Source organism: Narcine bancroftii, chromosome 11 (genome assembly GCF_036971445.1).
Source record: "Narcine bancroftii isolate sNarBan1 chromosome 11, sNarBan1.hap1, whole genome shotgun sequence".
Taxonomy (NCBI): Eukaryota; Metazoa; Chordata; class Chondrichthyes; order Torpediniformes; family Narcinidae; genus Narcine; species Narcine bancroftii.
This window is the reverse complement of record NC_091479.1, coordinates 79,236,075-79,260,802: the sequence shown is the minus strand read 5'-3', so window position 1 is coordinate 79,260,802 and position 24,728 is coordinate 79,236,075. Positions and strand designations below refer to the sequence as shown.

Below are 24,728 nucleotides of genomic sequence, written 5' to 3'. Positions count from 1 at the left end.
CAGTACAATGGTCCAAACTGACCTCTACTGTGCTCACATCGAGCCGATTCACAGGATCATTGGGAGGTGCAGCATAGAAACATGCCTTTTGGCCCTCTGAGACTACACCAACTACCTAAAGCACCTCTTTACATCAATTCCTCATTAATCACAATTTTTATTGTCCCCAAATTCTTCTGAACTCTCTCTGAATTTCACCACTCTCCTACAAACAATGGCCAATTAATCTATTTTAGAATGTGGGAGTAACTTAGGCATGAGCTATATTTCTAACAAACATATGCATGCTTCTTTCTTAATTATACATCTAGGTAAGTTATAATCAAAATTCATAATCAACTATTGAACAGGCAAAGCAGCAAGAAAAACAGATCTGATGTTATTAGTTACTTACCACAGCTACTGCACCAGATGCCATCACCTCATCTGCTGTCAATACAGTATAGTAAGCCACATTTACAAGCAGGTATAGTATTGTAATAATTACTATACTGGAGATGATTGCCAAAGGAATATTCCTATAAAAACACAAAATATAACCTCAAACCTCTAATACATTTAGACTTGCTTAAAATATATTGGAAGTCTGAGTGATTAATAGCATTTTGAGGTAATTTATGTTGTGTGCTGATGGACAGTTTTACATACTGGGAGGAAAAATACACACAACACTGCAGTTATTCAATACATAGCTTGGAAAAGGGTTCAACAGAGTGTAAAGCAAGCATCAAGTGTCCATATTCTAATTTTCCTTAACTGAGAAAAATGACATCACAAGTGATGCCTTCATATTTGCTGAACCAAGTGGTTAAAGTTTGACAGGAGGTTAAGATTTAAAATTGTGGCTCTGAGGAAATGAGACTTGAGCAGAAGGGAGAAGGTAGAAGTTTGAAATGCATTGCAGATAGGTTAATGTCTCGCGATCACATTATGGTTAGTTAGATCCTGGCAGGACAGACCAGAGGGCTTGTCTACTGAGGTTATATGGATGGAACTGAGGAACGGGAAAGGTATCACCAGATTCATTGGGTTGTATTGTAGACTGCCCAATAGTCAGTGAAATTTAGAGGAGCAAATCTATAGCGAGATTGCAGAGAGCAGCAGGAAACATAAAGTTGTGATAGTCAGATATTCTTAACTTTCCACATATTGACTGGGACTCCCATGCTGTAGATGGCTTGGAGTTTACCAGATGTGTTCAGGAAAGTTCTCTAAATCAATGTATAGAACAGTGGTTCTCAACCTTTTTCTTTCCACTCACATACCACTTTAAGTATTCCCTATGCCATTAATGCTCTGTAAGGGACTGCTTAAGGAGGTATGTGTGGAAAGAAAAAGGTTGAAAACCACTGTTTTAATCATATCTAATTGACTCGTTATGTGCACGGTTCATAACTCCAAAAAAAATGCACCAATAACAATTTTTCTCAAGCAAAATATTTCAGTAACAATTGAGTCTAGAGCAGCAATTCTCAACCTTCCCTTCCCACTCACATACACAGAGCACCGATGACATAGGGATTACTTAAAGTGGTATGTGAGTGGAAAGAAAAGTTTGAGAACCACAGATTTAGAGGAACTAATTAGAAAGAGTGCAATATTAGGGAACAAGGCAGGATGGGACAAAAGTGGAACATTTTGGATCCAGTGACCAGAATGTCATTAGTTTCAAATTAATTATGGAGAAGGACAGGTCTGGGCCTCAAGATGAGATTCTAAATTGGAGATTCTAAATTTTGAGGAAATGAGAAAGGATCTAGAATGCATGGGTTAGGAGAAGTTGTTTTCTGGAAAGGATGTGTTCAGTAAGTGGAAGACCTTCAAAGGTGAAATTTTGAGAGTACAGAATTTGTAAGGTCCTGTTAGGATTAAAGGCAAAGTAAACAGACATAGGGAGCCTTGGTTTTTGAAGAATATTGGGGATCTGGTTCGGAAGAAGAGGGATGTATAACAGATATAGGCAACATGGAACAAATGAGGTACACAAAGAGTATAAAAATGCAAGAAAAAAAAAGAAATCAGGAAGGTTAAAAGAGGTTGCTTTCATAGTCAATGTAAACAAACATCCTAAGGGTTTCAAAAGGATAGTAAGGGACAAAATTGGTCTCCTTGAAGATCAGAGTGGTCGGTTTATATGGAGCCAGAAGAGATGTGGAAGATCTTAAATTTTTTTTACATCAGTATTTACTCAGGGAACTGGTGCAGAGTATAAGGAAGTAAGGAAAAAAAGCAGTGAGGTCATGGAACCAATACAGATTAAAGAGGAGAAAGTGCTTGCTGTCTTAAAGCAAATAAAGGTGGATAAATCCCTTGAGCCTGGCAAGATATTCCCTCAGATTTTGAGGGAGACTAGTGTAGAAATTGCAGAGGGTCTGGCAAAAGTATTTAAAATGTCCTTAGCCACAGGTGTGGTAGCTCATGTTGTTCAGTTGTTTCAAAAAGGCTCCAAAAGTAACCCTGGAAATTATAGACTGGTGAGCCTGACTTCAGTAGTGGGTAAGTTATTGGAAGGTGTTCTTAGGGATCGTGTATAGAAGCATTTGGATCGCCAAGGATTGATTAGGGATCGCCAACATGGCTTTGTGCATGGTAGGTCATGTATAACCAATCTTATAGAGTTTTTCAAGGATGTTACCAGGATATTGGACCAGGTCCCACATCGGAGGATAATCAGAAAAGTTCAGATGCGAGGTATTCATTGTGAGATAGTCAACAAGAGAGTGATGGCGGTTGATTGCTTCTTAGACTAGAGGCCTGTGCCTCAAGGATCAGTGCTGGGACCATTGTTGTTTGTCATCTATATCAATGATCTGGATGATAATGAGGTAAATTGGATCAGCAAATTTGCAGATGACACAAAGGTTGGAGGTGTTGTGGACACATGAGGAAAGCTATCAAAGCATGTAGAAGGATTTGAACCAGTTGGAAAAATGGGCTGAAAAATGGCTGATGGAATTAAATGCAGACAAGTATGAGGTGCTGCATTTTGGAAGGACAAACCAAAAAAGGACATGCATGGTAACTGGTAGGGCATTTGATGAGTGTGGTAGAACAGAGGGATCTGTGAATGCAGATACATAATTCTCTGAAAGTGGCACCAAAGGAAGATCAAGTTGTAAAGAGAGCTTTTGGCACATTGGCATTCATAAATCAAAGTATTGAGTTGGGAAGTCATGGCTAAATTATTCATGATATTGGTGAGGTCAAATTTGGAGTATTGTATTTAGTTTTGGTCACCTAACTACAGGAAAGATATCAATAAGATTGAAAGAGTGCAGAGAAATTTTACTAGGATATTGCCCAGACATCAGGAACTGAGCTACAGGGAAAGGTTAAATAGGTTAGGACTTTATCCCTTGGATCATAGAAGAATGAGGGGAGATTTGATAGAGGGATTTAAAATTATGAGGGGTCTAGATACCAAATGTGGTTAGGCTTTTTCCACTGAGGTTAGGCGAGATACAAACCAGAGGAGATGGATTAAGAGTGAAAGGGGAAAAGTTTAGGGGTAATGTGAGGAGCAACATCTTCACACATAGTGTGTGTATGAGTGTGGAATGAGCTGCCAATTGAAGTGGTGAATGTGGGCTGTATTTTATTTTTAAGAAGAATTTGTACAGGTATATGGATTGGAGAGGTATGGAGGATTATGGTTAGGGTGCAGGTCAGTGGGATTAGGGAGCATAATATTTTGGCATGGATTAGAAGGGCTGAAGGGCCTGTTTCTGTGCTGTAATATTCTATGGTTCTATGATAGGCCCTTGGTTTCATCTCAAATGAATGAATTAAGATGAGTGGAATCACTTTTCCATCCACAGTTCTTTCATATAATGGTGTGTATATAATGGTATAATGCAAGATAGAAAAGATTTTTTTTTAAAGAGTAGGCAGGAATAAAGCAAAAATGAATAAAATCTATCAGTAAGTAGGATTAGTGTAAGGCTTTGATTAACTTCTGATCAATAGATTAAGAACCAATAGAAATCAGCAATATGGATTTTCTACAAAAAAATACTTTCCCAAACGTACATTTCCCAATGAGGAAAACATTTAAGAAACAATTGGATGGATTCATGGATAGGATAGGATTTGAGTGATCCAGGCCAAATGCAGGTAGGTGGGGCACATTGATCAGTGTGGACACAATATCCCAATGTCCATGTTCTATGACTTTATGAGAATAGGCAATATATTTGTTAATGTTTTTACTTGAGGGGAAAATGATGACCAGAGATTCTCTGCCCTTAAAATCATGCCATGCAAACACCTCCATCTATGCAAAAAGGCAGACTTGACAATTCAACTCAAACGATAATGTAGCACTGAGATTAAACACTTCAGCACCTGGAGTGAGTTTAAGATAATAACCTTTTCATGAAAGTATTATGTATTTATAACTGGATGTTCTTACACACTGACAAAATGCAATTACATACCTTTCTGCGTTAATAACCTCCTCTGTGAAAAAGTTCATATAAAACCTAGCGGGGAAATGCAAAATTTATAGCATTTAAATAAATATCAATATACAATTTGTTATGAATATAACATTCCTGAACCCCTCATTATTGACATACACCAATTTCACATATGTATCCACTAAATAGATATACAGTACTCACACATCTCTTCTACAGTAAAACACAAATTTCTCAGGCCCCTTCCATTTGACACACAAGTTCCTTGGATGTTAAAATGCACTGCTACTCACAGATCTTCCATATGAACAAATGCTGGTTCCACCACCACCCTCCTCCCACCCCTCCCACCCCAACACACATCGTATTAACAGATTCCAATCACCAACACCTTACATAATTTACATAAGGTTTCAGCTAGAAACTATGTACCTTCATTCCTTAAGGGATAAATATCTGAACATAGACATCGCTAGGGATACTGGAAATAGTGCTATTGGAGACTGGATGGGGGAGTCATCAAAGGTTAGCCCCCATATATCTTAAATACGGGTTCCATATTCTTAAAAAAAAGTTGTAACAATTTCTGAGGTTGTAAGTTATCTTCTCCAGGGAGGAAGGAGAATCGCGTAATGCTTCATCTGTATGTAATTAATGCTTTTGGAAAACAGATGATTTTGTAACATCATATGGGAGAATTACCTCTTCTTTTTTCCTTTTTCTTTGGGGAAGGGTGTCTTTCTCTTTTTCATTTTTCTGTCGCCTACTTTTCTTTTAAGGATCGGCCTGGTGTGTAATTTTGTATTTATAAACAACAGTGCAGAATTCAATTACTGTGATAACGTGTTGATTCTTCTTTCTTTGAATATCAACATGTAGTTCGGTTTTGGCGTTTTATTGTATATATCTGTGATGTTTATTTGTTTTGTAACTCCATGTTGATTGAAAATCCTTAATTAATTTTTTTTTAAAGTATTACCTTGGTCGCTTAATATATCAACAGGAGTTGGAGCTGAGGCCTATTACCTATCACCCAGGATGCCAGCCACTTGGATTCAGAAAACTCCTGCCTTCTATACCTGAGTTCAAAGCAGGTTGTTGAGGCAATAGGAAGCAGAGCTGGGGTTGCCCAGGAGGTTGCAGAGGGGCCAGTGGGAAGTTCTGACCAAGTTCAAAATCACTCAGTTTGTAATGTGAACAATTACAATTTTATTTTATTTTACAAATTTTTTATTTTTTATTTTTTTATTTTTCACACCATAAACCACATTGACCAAGATACATACATTTTCCTTTTCAAATATATAGTGTCATTTTCTCCCACCCCTCCCTCCTCCCTCCTCCCATCCCACCCTCCCTACCTACCCCCAATTCATTTAAAGAACAAAATCTAAGATACATTAAACCAGTCAAACAATGTTGTCATTCAATAAAAATAAACAAGAAATTCCACTGAGTCAATTCTTTTCATTTCCTTCTCCTTTCGTTAATTTAGGTGGTAAATGTGCCCGGTAGGTTTTCTCTATTGTGTTTCATGTATGGCTCCCATATTTGTTCAAATATTTCAATATTATTTCTTAAACTATATGTTATTTTTTCTAACGGAATACATTTATTCATTTCTATATACCATTGTTGTATTCTCAAATTATCTTCCAATTTCCAGGTTGACATAATACATTTTTTTGCTACGGCTAGAGCTATCTTAACAAATCTTTTTTGTGCACCATCCAAATCAAGTCCAAATTCTTTGTTTTTTATGTTACTTAGGAGGAAGATATCTGGGTTTTTTGGTATATTGTTTTATGTAATTTTATTTAATATCTGGTTTAGATCTTCCCAAAATGTTTCTACTTTCTCACATGTCCAGATTGCATGAATTGTTGTTCTCATTTCTTTTTTACAATGAAAACATCTGTCAGATACTGTTGGGTCCCATTTATTTAACTTTTGAGGTGTAATGTATAGCCTGTGTATCCAGTTATATTGTATCATACGTAACCTCGTATTTATTGTATTTCTCATCATTCCAGAGCATAACTTCTCCCATGTTTCCTTTTTTATCTTTATATTTAAATCTTGTTCCCATTTTTGTTTAGTTTTATCATTTGTTTAATACAGTTTATCCTTCCTATTAGTGTTAATGGTAAATCTTTCCAATGCTCTAAATCGCCCTGTAATTTTTTCATTAGTGGATAATAATTGAGTTTATATAGATGGCCGAGATTTTTATTTATTTGTATACCTAGGTATCTTATTGCTTGCATTTGCCATCTGAATGGTGATTCTTTCTTAAATTTTGAGAAATCCGCATTATTCATTGGCATTGCTTCACTTTTATTTGCGTTAATCTTGTATCCTGACACTTCTCCATATTCCTTCAATTTCTTATATAATTCTTTTATTGATATTTCTGGTTCTGTTAAGTCTACCGGCACCACCTACGGCTCCTAGAACGCTTCCACCAGCGTTGTCTCCGCTCCATCCTCAACATCCATTGGAGTGCTCACACCCCTAACGTCGAGGTACTCGAGATGGCAGAGGTCGACAGCATCGAGTCCACGCTGCTGAAGATCCAGCTGCGCTGGATGGGTCACGTCTCCAGAATGGAGGACCATCGCCTTCCCAAGATCGTATTATATGGCGAGCTCTCCACTGGCCACCGTGACAGAGGTGCACCAAAGAAAAGGTACAAGGACTGCCTAAAGAAATCTCTTGGTGCCTGCCACATTGACCACCGCCAGTGGGCTGATAACGCCTCAAACCGTGCATCTTGGCGCCTCACAGTTTGGCGGGCAGCAGCCTCCTTTGAAGAAGACCGCAGAGCCCACCTCACTGACAAAAGGCAAAGGAGGAAAAACCCAACACCCAACCCCAACCAACCAATTTTCCCTTGCAACCACTGCAATCGTGTCTGCCTGTCCCGCATCGGACTGGTCAGCCACAAACGAGCCTGCAGCTGACGTGGACTTTTTACCCCCTCCATAAATCTTCGTCCGCGAAGCCAAGCCAAAGAAGAAAGAAAGAAAGAAAAGAAGTATACTATAACGTCATCTGCAAATAAACTGATTTTATATTCCTTGTCTTTTATTTTTATCCCTTTTATATTATTTTCTGTTCTTATCAATTCTGCTAGTGGTTCTATAGCTAACGCGAACAATAAGGGTGATAGTGGGCATCCCTGCCTTGTTGATCTGCTTAAGTTAAATTGCTTTGATATATATCCATTTACTGTCACTTTCGCCAATGCTTTAATCCAATTAATATACTTCTCTGGTAAACTGAATTTTTGCAATACTTTGAATAAATAATTCCATTCTACTCTGTCAAAGGCCTTCTCTGCATCTAAAGCAATTGCTACTGTTGGCGCTTTACTCCCTTCTACTGCATGAATTAAGTTAATAAATTTACAAATATTGTCTGTTGTGCGTCTTTTTTTAATAAATCCAGTTTGGTCTAGATTTACCATTTTAGGTACATAATCTGCTAATCTGCTTGCTAATAATTTAGCTATTATTTTATAATCTGTGTTAAATAATGATATTGGTCTATATGACGCTGGTGTGAGTGGATCTTTCCCTTGCTTTGGTATTACTGTAATTATTGCTGTTTTACATGAATCTGGTAAGCTTTGTGTTTTGTCAATCTAGTTGATTACTTCCAGGAGGGGAGGAATTAATAAATCTTTAAATATTTTATAGAATTCTATTGGGAATCCATCCTCTCCTGGTGTTTTATTATTTGGTAGTTTTTTTATTATCTCTTGTACTTCTACTATTTCAAATGGTTCTGTGAATTTATTTTGTTCCTCTATTTGTAATTTTGGTAGTTCAATTTTAGTTAAAAATTCATCTATTTTGCCTTCTTTCCCTTCGTTTTCAGTTTGGTATAATTGTTCATAGAACTCTCTAAAGTTTTCATTGATCTCCGTTGGATTATATGTGATTTGTTTGTCTTTTTTCCTTGATGCCAATACCATTTTCTTAGCTAGATCTGTCTTAAGCTGCCATGCTAGAATTTTGTGCGTTTTTTCCCCTAGTTCATAATATTTCTGTTTTGTCTTCATTATGTTCTTCTCCACCTTATATGTTTGTAGTGTTTCATATTTTATTTTTTTATCAGCCAATTCTCTTCTTTTAGTTGTATCTTCCTTCATTGCTAATTATTTTTCTATATTTGCTATTTCCCTTTCCAACTGCTCTGTTTCCTGATTATAGTCCTTCTTCGTCTTGTTACATAACTTATTATTTGCTCTCTAATGAATGCTTTCATTGCATCCCATAGTATAAACTTATCTTTCACTGATTCCGTATTTATTTCAAAGTACATTTTAATTTGTCTTTCAATGAATTCTCTAAAATCCTGCCTTTTAAGTAGCATGGAGTTTAATCTCCATCTATACATTCTTGGAGGGATGTCCTCTAACTGTATTGTCAATATCAAGGGTGAATGGTCCGATAATATTCTAGCTTTATATTCTGTTTTTCTTACTCTATCTTGCATACGAGCTGATAACAGAAATAAGTCTATTCTTGAATATGTTTTATGTCTACCCGAATAATTTGAATATTCCTTTTCCTTTCGGTGTTGTTTCCTCCATATATCCAAAAGTTGCATTTCTTGCATCGATTTAATTATAAATTTGGTTACTTTGTTCTTTCTGTTAATTTTTTTCCCAGTTTTATCCATATTTGAATCCAAATTAAGGTTGAAATCCCCTCCTATTAATATGTTCCCTTGCGTATCTGCTATCTTCAAAAAAATATCTTGCATAAACTTTTGATCTTCTTCGTTAGGTTAATATACATTGAGTAGATTCCAAAACTCCGAATATATCTGACATTTTATCATTACATATCTCCCTGCTGGATCTATTATTTCCTCTTCTATTTTAATTGGTACATGTTTACTGATTAATATAGCTACTCCTCTTGCTTTTGAATTATACGACACTGCTGTTACATGTCCTACCCAATCTCTCTTTAATTTCTTGTGCTCCAATTCAGTTAAATGTGTTTCTTGCATAAATGCTATATCAATTTTTTCTTTTTTCAGTAAATTTAGCAGTTTCTTCCTTTTGATTTGGTTATGTATTCCGTTAATATTTAAAGTCATATAGTTCAACGTAGCCATTTCATACTTTGTTTATCTTCCCTTTCCGTTTCTCCATCATCACCTTTCCTTCTTATCCATTTCTGCTTTCTTGTTTTGAACACTTTATAAGACAACATTTCTAAAACATCAAACATTTTCCTTATTCTCCTATTTAAAACTTCTTTAACCCCATTCTCCCCTCCCCCTCCTGAGTTGCCCTTTATCCCTTGTCGGGCAGCCACATCTCCCCTCTCCATTTGGATTTGCGAATTAACTCGCAAACGTCAACTGATTTTGCAGTGACCGTAACTCCTCCCCACCCAGCCCCCCCCGGAAAAGATTTCAATTTTCATATATAACAAAGGTCACTCTTTTAATTCCCTCCTTATTCCCTCTATTCCCTTTCATTCCCTTATTAATTCTTATCTATACTATATATTTTCCTCTAAATACGGATACACTCATGTACACACATATATACATACACACACATATATATATATATACCCATATGCACACATACATATAGTTCGTGGTCATTTTTACTCTTATTACATGTCTTCATCTCTCTGCTTGTTTTGTAGTTGTTCTTCAAATTTTCGTGCTTCCTCTGGATCCGAGAATAGTCTGTTTTGTTGCCCTGGAATAACTATTTTAAGTACCGCCGGGTACTTTAACATAAATTTATATCCTTTTTTCCATAGGATCATTTTTGCTGTATTGAACTCCTTCCTCTTCTTCATGAGTTCAAAACTTATGTCTGGATAGAAAAAAATTTTTTGACCTTTGTATTCCAGTGGCTTTTTGTCTTCTCTTATTTTCTTCATTGCTTTCTCCAATATATTTTCTCTTGTTGTATATCTTAAGAATTTTACTAAAACGGATCTTGGTTTTTGCTGCGGTTGTGGTTTCGGGGCTAATGTTCCATGTGCCCTCTCTATTTCAATTTCTTCCTGTAATTCTGGTCTTCCTAGGACCCTGGGGATCCAATCTTTTATAAATTATTCTCATATTCTTGCCTTCTTCATCTTCCTTAAGGCCCACTATCTTTATATTATTTCTTCTATTATAGTTTTCCATTATATCTATCTTCTGAGCTAACAGCTCTTGTGCCTCTTTAACTTTTTTATTAGATTCTTCTAATTTCTCTTTTAAGTCCTCTACTTCCATTTCTACGATTATTTCTCGTTCTTCCACATTATCCACTCTTTTTCCTATCTCTGATATGACCATTTCTATTTTATTCATTTTTTCTTCTGCACTCTTAATTCTTCTTTTTATCTCATTAAATTCTTGTAATTGCCATTCTTTCACTGATTCCATATATTCTTTAAAAAAAGATATATCCATTGTCTTGCCTTTCTCTTCTTCTTCCATTTCTTTCTGTTCTTCTTCTTCTTCCTCTGGGTTGACCATCTGTTGTTTCCTTGTTTTCTTTTTACCCTCTTCTTTCTTGTTGTCGTTATTTTCTCTGTTCTGCGCCTGTTGCTGTGTTGCAGGTGTCTCTCTCAGCTGTGGAGATCGACTCCACAGCTGATCCCCCCTCCTGTCAGTGTGTTTTTTTTCATGCACGGTTGCGCACTTTTACTCGGCTCCGCGAGCCATTTTTGTAGTCCCAAGCTCGGGACTTCCACTGACCTGAGTGAGCGGGCTTCTCTCTCTGCGGCGGGCCTCCTCGGACAGGTAAGGCCTTCACCTTCTTCTTCCGACGTTCTTTCTTCTTCTCTTCTTCCCATTGTTTTCGACTTTTCTCTCTTCGCTGCTATTTTCTTCTCACCTTTATTTTTACTTTGTTTTAATTTTTACTCTTGTACCTTTGTGTTTTGTGTGTTTTTTTTTTAACTTTTCCGGAGAGGGCTGGAATTCCCTGACCAGCCACTACTCCATCACGTGACTCCTCTTATTTTACAAATTAATGAGAAAAGAATATCTAAACTGTAAAAAGATACCAACGAACAGAAGCGGTCAATAGAAAATAATCCACAAAAGTTTAAGGTGAGGCCTTTTGGGAGTAGAAACAAGGCAAAGGAATATACAGTATGTGGTAGAGTACCAGGACATGTAAAATATGGAGGGATCTTGGAGTGCATTTCTACAAACTCCAAAAGGTGAGGGGCGAGGGGAGAAGATAAGAAGGTTAATAATAGATATGGATACTTGCTTTTAATTGCTTGAGGCAGCAAATATAAGAACAGGCAGGTGATGTTTGAATTGTATGAATTCAGTTAGGTCACAGCCAGGGAACTGTGTACCATTTTGCTTATAACGCTGAAGGAATCACCTGAGGATGCAGAGTTTTATGAGATTTTACAGGATGTTGCTTGGATTGGAACATTTCAATTATAAGGTGAGATTGGATGGGCTGAGTTAGCTTTTGGTGTAGTGGAGGAAGCTCAGGGGTTGACCTGATAAAGGGATATAAAGTTAGGAGGGAATGGGTGGGTAGAGAGTCATTTTTTTTCCACATGGCACGTTTGTTTGTCTAAGACAAAAGGATCTAGGTTTAAGGTAAGGGATAGAAGATTTAGATGGACCTGAGGGGGGATTTTTTCACATAGAGGGTAGTTGGAGGTGGGAGGCAGATAATCTCATGGCATCTAGTCAAGGGCTTGTGGTGCGCTGTTAGACAAAATCAGCCACACACACAAGGTAAAGACTGAACAACAGGCTTTAATCCATAAAGCCAGGCTGGCTGTGGCTGCAGCAACTCAGTGTGAGGCCGCGGGAGGCCGGCGCAGGCTTATATCCCGGAGGGTGATTGACACCCAACCGGGTAAGGCTTGATCCATTTAGGCTGACTGATTGGCAGCCGGCCAGGTGTGTCCTATACCCTTACACTCCTGCAGGTTCAGAGGTTGCTCCCTGCAGTAGGCCGGCGGTGTACCACCACAGGGCTTCAATTATGGAGGCGCTTTCAAATAGTAGCAGAGATGTAACATGCAAGCATTAACATTGCACTTAATACAAAATAAAATGTTCCATTTTTGAAAAAAAAATTGCAATTCATGAAAACAGCTGCAAAATATATTTAATTCCAGCAATGCATGATTTATTGCCGGGGAGGCCGAAGCTTTGGTCTTGTCTGAAACATATCAGTAGGCCGAAGGGACAGAGGAGGGTTTGAAGTTGGGACTTGGGCATTGGGAGCTCCAGTGACTGGAGGACCCGACGCTGACTCCAAACCCTCCCCTTGAACTGTGGGGCACAATTTGCAAATCAATTCAGTTTTTAAATAAAACAAACATTTTACTTACTGATCTCATCTCTCCGATTTACTGTTGGAACATCAAATTCTTTTCACGCCTTGTGCTCGCGCGATTCACACATGCAATCCACGCCAGTGCCCTGCAGTGTATGAGGCTGGAAGTGATTGGGAAAATTGCAGCGGCCAAGGCTCAATGCAGGATCAAAGGTTGTCTTCATCATCCATAATCCCCCACGTAGCTGGAACTGCTCTACCAGTGCCAGCGTCAGGGAAATTCAGAGTGGTTCCAGATGCTCAGGGGATTATGGGTAACAATGTGGGATCACCCATTGATCCCACATTGAGCTGCCGCCGCCATCCTGAGTAGGCCCGTTATTTTTTTATTTCAGTGAATAGGTGAATGCCAATCGATAGGAGTGAAAGTTGCATTGTTGAAATTTTTAAATTATTTTAATATTGTGGTTTAATTCCATTTGGTATCATTAAAGTAATATTTTTATTGTTGTATCTCTTATTTCTATTGTTGTTTGCCAGGCCCCCTTACCTTCCAGGTCCCTAGGCATCAGTCTACACTGGCTAATGCTTAATACACCACTGCCTCCACCCCATCAACGTGATCTACTGGCATCGTTGTTTGAAGAGGGTGAGCAAAATCATTGAGAACCACTTCAACCCTGCACACAGCATCTTTTAGCAATTTCCATCAGGGAAGCGATCCAGGAGTATCAGTGCTAGCACCACCAGGCTGAGGAACAGCTTTTTCCCGTGGGCAGTGAGAATGCTGAACGACCAAAGGAACTGCGCACACTAACCAACCGAGACTCTTTTCATGAAACTATATTTATTTATTTATATAGATGTAATACTTGTCTTGCATATGTATTGTTTGTCTATATGTGTGCTATGCCTGGTGGTGTGTCTGCATGTTTTTGCACCAAGAACTGGAGAACGCTGTCTCGTTGGGTTGTTCTTGTACAATCAGATGACAATAAAGTTGACTTGACTTGACTAATGTAGATAGGTACAATGGGTGACATGAAGATGATTAGTTGAGTGGCCCTTTTCTTCACTTTTCCAACTCTATGACAATGGCTCTTATGCCTGGAGGATTATAGTATTGAGCAAAGGCTGATGGGACTACAATCAAAGGATTCTGAGGGGAGATTTTACATGAGAGCCCAAGACACTATGAGCAGAAGACTTATATGGTGGAAGGATTAGAGAGGAGCTGAGACTTATTTTTCTTGCAGAAGAGCAGTATTTCATATTTTTTAACAATAAAGAAGGAAGCCATTTGGCTCTTCAAGTGTTTGCTGAGTTGCATGATAATTCCCATTACCCCCACGTATCAAGTCCCACCAATAACAGGGGTCTGGAAGAGGCAGTGGAGGCAGGAATCCTCACCACATATAAACTGAATGAAGGCTTGAAGATTTGTAATTTACAATGCTAGATTACATGGGAGTAATAACAAATTACTTTGGGCAACACAATTAGCGTAGCTGACAGTGTAACGCTGTTACAGCACCAGTGATCTGGTTTTGAAACCACCGCTATCTGTAAGGTGTTTGTGCGTTCTCCCTGTGTCTGCATGGGCTTTCTCCAGGTACTCTGGTTTCCTCTTACCCTTCAAAACATACCAGGGCTATAGATCAATTGGGTGCAATTTGGCTTGTGGCCTAAAAGGGCCTGTTACGGTGCATCATGTCTAAAAAAAGGTTTAAAAATTAAGGTGCCTCGCTTCCACCTTCCAAAAGGCAAGTGACGATGGACAATAAAAGCAGACCTTGCCAGCAATATCCAAATCCTGTCAATTAACTAAAAATTTTGCTTGTAATTTAGAAGCTATGTTTGAGATAAGTTCTGCATGAGTTGAGCAACCAGTGGGCTTTAATCTAAATTTTAAAATCAGGTTGTTTTAAACAAGAAATAACAACTTGTATCTTTTCCAAGTTTTTTTACAGTGATTTTTTTTAACCTTCATTTTTCTTTTAATACCAATCATATTTAGCATCTGGCAACATGGTTAGGAAAGGGGTTTGAGTTTTTCTCCTCTACTATTTTCTTCTTTCCTTTTTGTTTACATTATTAGAAGTTTTTTTTCTAAAAAAAAATGCATACTATTTGGAATATGAATTATGGATATGATTTACAATGTATGTATGTTAGAAATATACAGAATGTCTTATTTAGTTTGTGTAACTGTCCATATTGTCTTATTGAATTGCACCTTTTTTTGTTCACTTTGTATTAAAAATCATTAAAATATTTTAAAAAGAAAAAGAAACAAGTAAAAATAATTATAACAGTTAGACCCACAAAAATTAAAACACTTAATATTTTAAATTAACAATTATATTAGATTTAATTAATTCACATAATTTTAAAATACCTGAAATTCACCTGATAATCTGGGAGCTACTCTTCCCTGAATTAAATCATCATCAAACCAGTACCAGGTCTAAACAGCAAAAATACTTCTGAGCAACTGCTGATTAACTTCAGGAGACAGTTGCTTGGGAAGAGTTGAAGGCAACAGTGAAGTTGGAATAACCCCCGTGAGGATTTCTGAAATCTGGATAAACAAAAATTTTATCCCCTTCATAATTCAAAGGTCCATATTCTCTAACTCTCCTCATTGCTAAATCAAGAATCTTCTCTCTACCATGGTAGTTTAGAAATCGAATTAGGATAGATTGAGGCCTTCCAGTGATGATTTATCATGAAGTTTGCAATTTAAGCTTTCATACAAGTATTCTTCAAAACTGCTTCACATTATTAATCTACTTACGTAATCTGCTAGTTCTCATGAAGGGGTGTGCACAAGATTTTGGAGCTTTAGCTAACACACCCTTCCAAGAGCAGCCAGCTGACTGAGAAATAAGTAGAACATTGATGCCAATTTCAATCGCTACTTACTCCATTTTATATCAAGATGGTGTTAATGGAGTGGTCGAGAGAACTTCTGAACATAGGACAGGACACTTTAGCAAGGCTTCACGCAAACTCTATCAACAATTAATCCATAGTTTCAACAAAACAAGATTAGTGCTGCCCAACAGGAATGTACAGGGAGATTTGGAACATTTTGACATATTGCTGGGAGAACACATTGATCAGAACAAGGAACAGGACAGCATGAATCCAAACTGGACACCACCTACTATTTCAGAAAAGAAAGAATGGAGGATGAGATGGGCTTCTCTCTTCTGTAGATAAGCAACATCCACTCGCATTAGCTCCGCCATCAGTATCACATGTGCTCTATCCCTTGGTCTCCATCCATACTATCTTTTAACACGTGTAAACAAGAACAGTCCACATCTTCTGTGTCAATGGCAAACAGACCATATGTATATTTCTGTTTTGATGGATTAGGGTGCTTTTGAATGATATAACTGCAAATTTCAGATCAGTACTTCTAGACTGATTCAAATTTTGCTAATTAGTGATAAGACCAAACTGGGTACTAAATTTGAACTTCGAAATGGGCTAGAAATTTTAACACTCTACCAATTTAAATATTTTTTTATTTTTGGCTAAATTACTTTCATATTCAGTTTGGCTTTTTGAAAAGTGAAATCATAATTAATGCCAGATCCACTTGTATAAAACACATTTATTCAACTAGTCTGCAATAAGGTTCTATTCATGCTATGAACACAAGGAAATAGTCTCTAGATCTACTGTTCCTTGTGTATGGACCAGAATGACTAAAACAGTGGTTCTCCACTTTTTTTTTAATACACACTTACATACTACCTTAAATATTCCCTAACTAACTACAGAGCAGCACCAATCATCAAAGACCCTCACCACCCAGCACACACTCTGCCATCAGGAACAAAGTATAGGTGCCACAAGGCTCACACTACCAGGTTCAGGAACAGCTGCTACCCCTCCACCATCATTTAAGGAGTCTTACTTGTTCACTCTATTGATTTTCTTTTTGACCTCTCAGTATTGCACAGTCAGTTTGTTTACATCTGTTTTCTGTTTATAGTTCTTTTATTTGTTTACATGTTTATGCTGTTCACAGTTTATTTTTTGCACAACCAATTAGTGGCAATTCTGTTGTGCCTGCAGGAAAAAGGAATCTCAGGGTTGTATGTGATGTCATGTTTGTACCCTGACAATAAATCTGAAAATCTGAAATCTTTGGCATAGGTTGTCATAGGTACTTTGTGGTCAGTAAGGTGGTATGTGAATGGAAAGAAAAAAAGTTAAGAACCACTGCACAAAAAGGATGCTGGAGTATAACAGTATCTAAACTACTCTCTGAAGGCATTCTACAAATAAATATATATGCAGAATCAATTCAAAGATTCACTTTAAAAACAGTCACTAATTAGAAATTTTGGTTTAATTAAAAACAATGGGAAGAAAAACAAATTTAATCCAAGTGACCCTTTGAAACTGTGAATACAAGTCTCTTAATGCTACCTTGCATGAGTTGAGAAAGCTTACGTACCAGCCACTATAAGCAAACATGCCCGAATAGAAAGCCAGGGGAATTTTGTCCAGTGTGACAGAACTACTGTTAAAAGCATTTTGGAAGTTTTCATTGTGACCTGTGAGAAGAGAAGGAGAATTCAATTCAATTTCATGGCTTTCCGTCTTTATAAAATGTACCGCCGTTTGCTGAGGCTGGGTTTAAAGGCATTGCCTTGCAAGTAATCACCAATATAATAAACAATTGTCCACTAGGAATAATGGGAAACTTTTAGGTGCTTTGTTTATATTTATAGATCAATGTATTCAACCAATCAAAATTGAACAGGAAATATGTGTGATTTGGGTTTGTCGTATAGAAATATTGTTCTCATTCAGAAAATGGTATTGCCTCTGTAAAGTCCATCAAGAAAAAAAATCAGTTCATTTATTACTTGGTCTAAGTAGATTGTATAATGGAAACAAGTTTTATAATTGGCCTCAAACTAGAAAAGGATACATTGATGGAAAGTGGAAAGAAAACAATAAGCTGAAAGTGAATTAATTTAATTAAAATTCATAGAAAATCTATATATCGGGGAGTGAACAACAAAATAGTGATTGTTCCACCAGGAGGTTAAAGAGCAATGCATATTTCACCAAGAGAAGCCAGCAGAAGCTGGGACACTTTACTGAATACAGAAAATGAACTATGATGTAAAGAGAAATATATGACAGGTATAAAGCAAATAATGCTAAGGAAAATCAAGGCAAATAGTGAAAGCAAACAGAAAGAACAAAGGTCAGATGAAAAATTAAAGCTTAGGTTAAAAACAATATTTTACAAATATAAAAAGGTGAAAGAAGAACAGTGAATTTTCTAACTCTAGGTAACCCTCACCTCCGTTAGTTCCCTGGTTTCTATCTCTCTACCTTCTTGACTCTCTAACCTTCCAACAAACCTCCCCCCCACCCCCCCCCCCCACCCACCCCACTGCCAGTGGTTTCTCCCTTCAGTTGTCTCTCCACTGCTGATACAATAACCTTTCATCCCTTTGCCCCTCCCCCAGCTTCTTCCCCTTTTCATTCTCTCCTTGTTATGCTCGATAAAAGGGCCCGTGGATGCTGCCTGGCCTGCTGAGTTCCTCCAGCTTCTCATTTCTTTTGAAAGAATAACAAATTTAAGGGGCGATTAAAGATTATAAACAAACCATTTTTTTTCCACATAGATGAAATAGAAACAGTAAAAATCTAAAGGTTTGTATAAACAAGTTAACTCCAAATGTAAACCAAATCTATGGTTCAATCATCTCTTTAAGATACATTTTAAATATGCAAATAAATATTTATTTCTCAGATCCTTATTATGGAAATATTATGCAGAAGGTCATGCTTCATTTAGGGACATTGAAAGTACATTTGTCAAAGGTGATGCAGTGCATTTATTCTGCATAGCTAAACCAACCCTCTGTAGAATGAGAGGTTGCCAGTAGTGGATGAGTGAAAATTTGCAACAAAATAATGGGAAACCTAAGTCAGCACAGAATCTGTCCCCCTATCCCTTTACCTGACTTATGCTTGAAAGTGAGTCAGTTGCTTGTGAGCTTTGAATCAGTGGTGAGTACTGACTGTGCAATTGTACAGTTACTTACTGGATTGGAGGTCAATCCACAGGACCATAAGAATGGCAGAGAGGATAATTGGAGTCTCCTCCCTCCCCCCTCCCCCCCATCGACATGACCTATCCAGATCGTTGTCTGAAGAGGGCGTGCAAAATCATTGAGGACCCCTTCCACCCTGCACACAGCATCTTTCAACTGCTCCCATTGGGGGAGAGATACAGGAGTATCAGAACCAGAACCACCAGGCTGAAAAACAGTTTCTTCCCATGGAGAGTGAGAATGCTGAACAACCAAAGGAACTACTCACACTAACTATCCAAGACTCTCATTAGTACAAAATTTATTTTATTTGTTTTTATAAATAAAATACTAATCCTACATATGTATTATTTGTCTCTGTGTGTTATGTCTGGTCGTGTGTCTGCATGTTTTGCACTGACTATCTCCAACAACCTGACCTGATCTGCTTCTAAAATTCTCATCTATGCCTTTATACCTCAACAAAACTGATAGGTGCAGACAGTATTTCCTGGATGAATCACAGAGTGGAAAGGGAGCTGCTCAAGGTCAGAAGGAACTGCAGAAGGGTAGTGAATGCAGCTCAGAGCATAACTCAAAGATAATCTGTTGGTCTGTTCACAGAAGAACCCTTCCCACTGTACTACTTATTTAAACTTAATCTTGATTATTCCAACACTCTTTTGGTCAGTGTCTTCTTGCTGTGCTCTCCATAGCATTCATTTGAAACTTTTCTACCTATGTATGTATTGATCACATTAGCTTCTCCACAGTCTCATCATTCCCAATCTTTATAATTTCCTCCAGCTCTTTAACCTTCAGATATTTATGCTTCCTCTTTTGATCATCCTTTCAACTAACAAATTAATCGGTGGTTTCCCTCAACTTCTTTAGTTCTATTTCTTTCCTTTAAGAAAGACTTCAAAATTTCTCTGGTTTGATTGAGTTTGGATTATCTACCTTTTTTGTAGTGTGGCACTCTGTTTGTAGAATAAAACTTATTTAAAGCAACCTGGGATATTAAATGGTTGATGTAGAATGCTAATAGATAAATAATGAAAGAGACCAATGGTTCTCAACCTTTTATTTAAGGTGGTACATGAGTGGGGAAAAAAGGGTTGAGAACCACTGGTCTAGATAAAAATGCCAATTCATGCATATATTTGCATTTTAAATTCAACTAATCATGTGGTTCTTACATTTGTTGATCGGCAACTTGGGTAGGGGGTTCACTGAATAATTTATTTTTAAAAATCAGCCAAAAAAGCTTTAAGCTAATGTATGATAAAAGATAATGTCTTGAAATATTGTATTTATATTTTTTTTATATATAGGATATGTACATAGCTAGACATGAAACTTTGTGGTCTCTTCTCCAGAGACAGATGTATCGTGATCTCCGACAGGAGAGGCTTTACATAGAACACAGAAAGGAAAGCATAGCATCAAGTTTTTGGCACATAAAGTCTGCACTGAACATGATTCTTTAGTTGTGAGGAAAGAGCTTGGAGACATTGGGATCAAAGAGGAGGAGATCTAATACAGCTTTTAAAAATCATGAGAGATTTTGATAAATTGGTAACATTTCTTTCCATTAATCTGTGAGTCAGTAATTGGATCTAAATCCAATGTCATCACCTAATGCAGTGGTTCTGAACATTTTTTACACTCTCATACCACCTTAAGTAATCCCTTACTAACCACAGAGCACCTATGGATTACTTAAAGTGGCATGTGAGTAGACAAAAACCACTGACCTAATTATCTTGGGGATTATTTGAATGGAGGTATGTTCAGATAGCGATGAGCTTAATGAAGGCAGTAGTGGAAGAAAAATTCAAAATATATTTTCAAAGGAATTGGATAAATAATTGAAGAAGAAAGAATTAAAATGAATGAGGGAAATTTAGGTGAATGTACTAGATTGAATTGGTTGGCACATGATGGCCTCTCTCTGCATTGTAATTAATAGGTGAAATGTTGTATTATGAACCTTTTCCTGGATACTCCGTACCTTGGGCCAAAGCCATCATCCCTAGAATGATGATTAATCCCAGTGCCACCAGTTTAGAAATTGTGAGGATGATTTGAACTCGGGCGGTCCAGTTCACACTCCAAGAATTTATCCACATTATCAATGCTGCAGTGAATAGAAATAAAACAAAACAAAACATTTGTTAGGTTTGTGTTGCACACTAAATGCAAACAGAACTTTTTAAAGATTCCGTGTCAGAGTGGCACAGTCAGCACCTATTGGCCAGCCCTTCAGAGTGATCCTGTGCCTGCCTCCATTTTCTAGTTTAATCTCTTCACCCTTGGATTTTATTAGTGTTTAAAAAAAACTATGCATTTCACCCTTGAAGGTATTCAGTGACTGAGCGTCTACAGCTCTTTCAGGTGCAGAATTCCAAAGATTGTGAAGATAAATATCAATCCTAAATGGCCAACCCCAAAGACACAGCCCATTGGTTCTTAACTCACCAATTGGAAAGAACAGAATCTTTAATATTTGACTGAGTCACTCACACTCATTCTTTTTAACTCCAGTGAGAATAGGTCAATTTTACTCAATCTCTCCACAAATTATAATTCTTCATCCCCAGAACCAATTGAATGAATGCAAGGCAACTGGCAGCATTCATTACAAATTTGTCCAGGGTCTGAATTTCTTAGAGATCAAGAGACAAGCTTTATAGCTCATGGCTGGAGAATAGTGGGGAGCATTGTGGTTAAATCACTGGATTTGTATCCAGAATCCTGGACAGTTGATCCAGAAACACAAATTAAAATCCCACCTTGGCAGTTGGGGAATTAAAATCCAAGTAATTAAGCTAGTCTGGAATTTAAAAAAAAACCCACCTCAGCCCATACTAAACTTTATAATAAAAGGAAAAAAAAAGATTTTTTTATTTCATCCCTACTAATCTACCCCCTCTCTCTAATTTAGCTGTTTTATTCCTTTTTTATTATGAAGACAAGTAAGTAAAAGGGGAAGGGGTTTAACTACAGATTACAGATCGTAACACAGAAAACATGATCACATCAGAGAAGCACAAAATATCTTTATGCCTAAGGAAATTGTTTGTAAGGAATAAGGACATAAGGAAATTTTATGAGTATTTTTTCTATAATTTTTGTATTCAATATTATTTTTGGACATAATGGTTTAATAATTATATAATTTGATGTCCTGAACAAAACAAGTTAATGTATGGTTTTACTTCTAATTTACAATTGATATGTGATATGTGTATAATATGATTTATGCTATCATTGGTATGTCTTGTGTAAAGGGTTTTTGTTAAACTTAATAAAATTATTTTAAAAAGAAAGTACATACTAAACTACTGGAATGCAGTTAAACTCCTTTGTGAACTAACGGAAACTGCCATCCTTACTTGGTATGGGCTATTTGTGACTCGAGACCCATCAACATGTTTGACTCTTAACTGATTCTGCAGTTTGGAGGCAATTTGGAATTGACAATTAATGCTGGTTTTACCAGTGATGTCCATATTCTATGAATGAAGAAGTTATTAGCTCCATTATACCTGTTTATATGGTATACAACCTGTAAGTCAAATACTTTCCGCACCGTTCTACAAATTATCATCCATGTTCTGCCAAGGCAGAATCAGGAAAATTGGCAATGGGGAAATACTAAGTGTTTTGATATGGCGCCTCAAGAGTGAGTAGCATTGGGAAAAAAAATCTTTAATTGTTTCTTTCATTTACATTGAAAAAAAGGGAAGATACCAGATTTATAGATCCAACACTAGACGGCCCTCAAATTCCTGTGAATCCCCTCCATCTCTCAGGATTTTACATAAGCAACCATTTCCTAGACTTAGAAGCTTGGTACATGGCTTCCAAACAAGGTGCAAGAGCATAGTGTGATTTAACTAATATACCTTGGACCACCAACAATGTGTGTTTAGTTTCCCTTTTTTGAAATAAGCCATATTCCATGCCATTGATTAAAATAAAATGTGCTGTTTATATTTTAAGTGGCTTTTCGCTGTGCCAGAAATATTTACATGCCATCATTTGGCACACATGAGCTGTAGAAACAGTGCAAGTTCAAATCCTGGAACTCCAGAATGCCATTTAGTAATTTTTTTTTAATTGGGAGAAATCTAGGCCTGGATCTTTAACCTTGTGACAGACAGATCACTTTTCTGAGACAATCAAGCAAAACAATGGTACTTACAGACTCCAACAACTGTGAGCAGTTTTATTGCTAAAGCTGGAGCTGGACAAGGGTCAAAGAATGGTTCAACAATATAGCGCCCAAACGACAAGCCAACAACAGCTGTGATTGCTGGTCTGCTCAAAAGAAAGAGAATATGTGAAGGAAATGTTAATAGGTATTATTGTGAAGATGAATTGCGGCTTTGAGATAAATATACAGAATGTGGCTGATGAGCGGAGGACAAATGATATTCCTTTTTTTAATATGTTTCAACTTCATTTTTTTTGACAAAATATAGACCAGGAATCACGGAAGTAGGATACCAAAAGAATTGTGTTTAAAAATGAATATTAGTCATTTTAAATCAACACTGAAGAATGGGAAACCCACACTCAGAAGGTGAATTCTTCCTTCCTCTGCAGTGTTTTCACTGACAGCAAATCTTTCACATCTGCAAAATAATCTGCTATGATCTCTCCACTCCAACCCAACAGGCAAATATTGTTCATAAATCATATGTGTTTCACTGTCACACGTTCTTTCAATCCTCTATTTTGTCTCCCCAAGTTCTCCTACCTCATTCAATCTGTACCCATAGTGTAGCTTTGAATTCTTACAATATCTTACTACATTCTTTGGCTTGGCTTCGCGGACGAAGATTTATGGAGGGGGTAAAAAGCCCACGTCAGCTGCAGGCTCGTTTGTGGCTGACAAGTCCGACGCGGGACAGGCAGACACGGTTGCAGCGGCTGCAGGGGAAAATTGGTTGGTTGGGGTTGGGTGTTGGGTTTTTCCTCCTTTGCCTTTTGTCAGTGAGGTGGGCTCATTGTATGATCACACGAACCAATAAAACCAGTATCAAACTTACACCTAAACTCAACTTCAGAAAGCGAAAGGGGGCACCTATCTTCAATATCGCATCCTTCAAAGATCTGGATGATTAAAGTAGAGTGAGGGGATCAGCTGAATAAAAGGAAGTAGAAAACAACTGACCAGGATCTGAGTCCTCCACCTCAGAAGCACTTAGTAAAAATATTCATTGCCTAAGCAGTGGCAGTTACCTTGCCTTTGGTTTTATTTTCCAGGAGGCCACAATGAGCAACTTATCTTTCCGTCTGTACTTCATAAATGGATCAAGAAAGTCAGCTGTGTCCTCTTCAGCATCATCAATGAATATATTACCTTCACCGTGAATATGAGTAACTGGTATGAAAGGGTTCTTAGATTTTCTGCTCTGGCTATATTCATCTGTGGAAAATAACAACTATCAGGGTGCTCCAAAGTTCTCCCACCCTCCAAAAGTGTTCAGGATTTGTATGTTAATTGGTGCATTTGAGCAGCACAGGCTCATGGGTCTGAAGGCCCTCTTACCATGCTGTCTGTCTGATATAAACGATCCTCATGCAGCCATCGAAGCACACGAAGGGTCCTTAATGAATTAAAGCATTTAATATTCACCACAGTGTGATCACCAATGTTTCTTTACTGAGAAACTATTAACCGTTCCTACCATCCCCATCAGTATTTAGACAAAGATGTGATCACCAATGTTTCTTTACTGAGAAACTATTAACCGTTCCTACCATCCCCCTCAGTATTTAGACAAAGATGTGATCAACAATGTTTCTTTACTGAGAAACTATTAACGTTCCTACCATCCCCCTCAGTATTTAGACAGAGACAAAGGCTTCCCACTTTGGCTGCTTGCCACTTAATAACTCACAAAAAAAAGTTCAGAGATCATTTGT

At 37.4% G+C, this 24,728-nt stretch overlaps 1 protein-coding gene and 1 long non-coding RNA gene across 5 annotated transcripts in view; one reads left to right on the top strand and one right to left on the bottom strand.

The window, feature by feature from the left end:
• LOC138745976 (cystine/glutamate transporter-like) overlaps positions 1-24,546 on the bottom strand; it is a 31,965-nt gene extending 7,419 nt beyond the window's left edge. Inside the window, exons 1-7 of one of the 2 annotated variants that reach the window (XM_069903606.1) lie at positions 24,352-24,546; positions 24,042-24,228; positions 22,999-23,114; positions 20,803-20,928; positions 17,189-17,288; positions 4,437-4,481; positions 395-518 (exon numbers count right to left, since the gene is read on the bottom strand). In XM_069903606.1, coding sequence (XP_069759707.1) covers positions 395-518; positions 4,437-4,481; positions 17,189-17,288; positions 20,803-20,928; positions 22,999-23,114; positions 24,042-24,106 — 576 coding nt within the window. In that variant the 5' untranslated portion in view covers positions 24,107-24,228; positions 24,352-24,546. The remainder of the gene's footprint in view (positions 1-394; positions 519-4,436; positions 4,482-17,188; positions 17,289-20,802; positions 20,929-22,998; positions 23,115-24,041; positions 24,229-24,351) is intronic. The other variant, XM_069903607.1, reaches the window with a different exon arrangement.
• Positions 1-24,728, top strand: part of LOC138745977 (uncharacterized) — a 49,885-nt gene that overhangs the window by 23,476 nt on the left and 1,681 nt on the right. For 2 of the 3 annotated variants that reach the window (XR_011346635.1, XR_011346636.1), the window contains one exon: positions 24,066-24,186. This is a non-coding gene — a long non-coding RNA (uncharacterized lncRNA). Of the gene's footprint in view, positions 1-13,251; positions 13,361-24,065; positions 24,187-24,728 lie in introns of all 3 variants that reach the window. The other variant, XR_011346637.1, reaches the window with a different exon arrangement.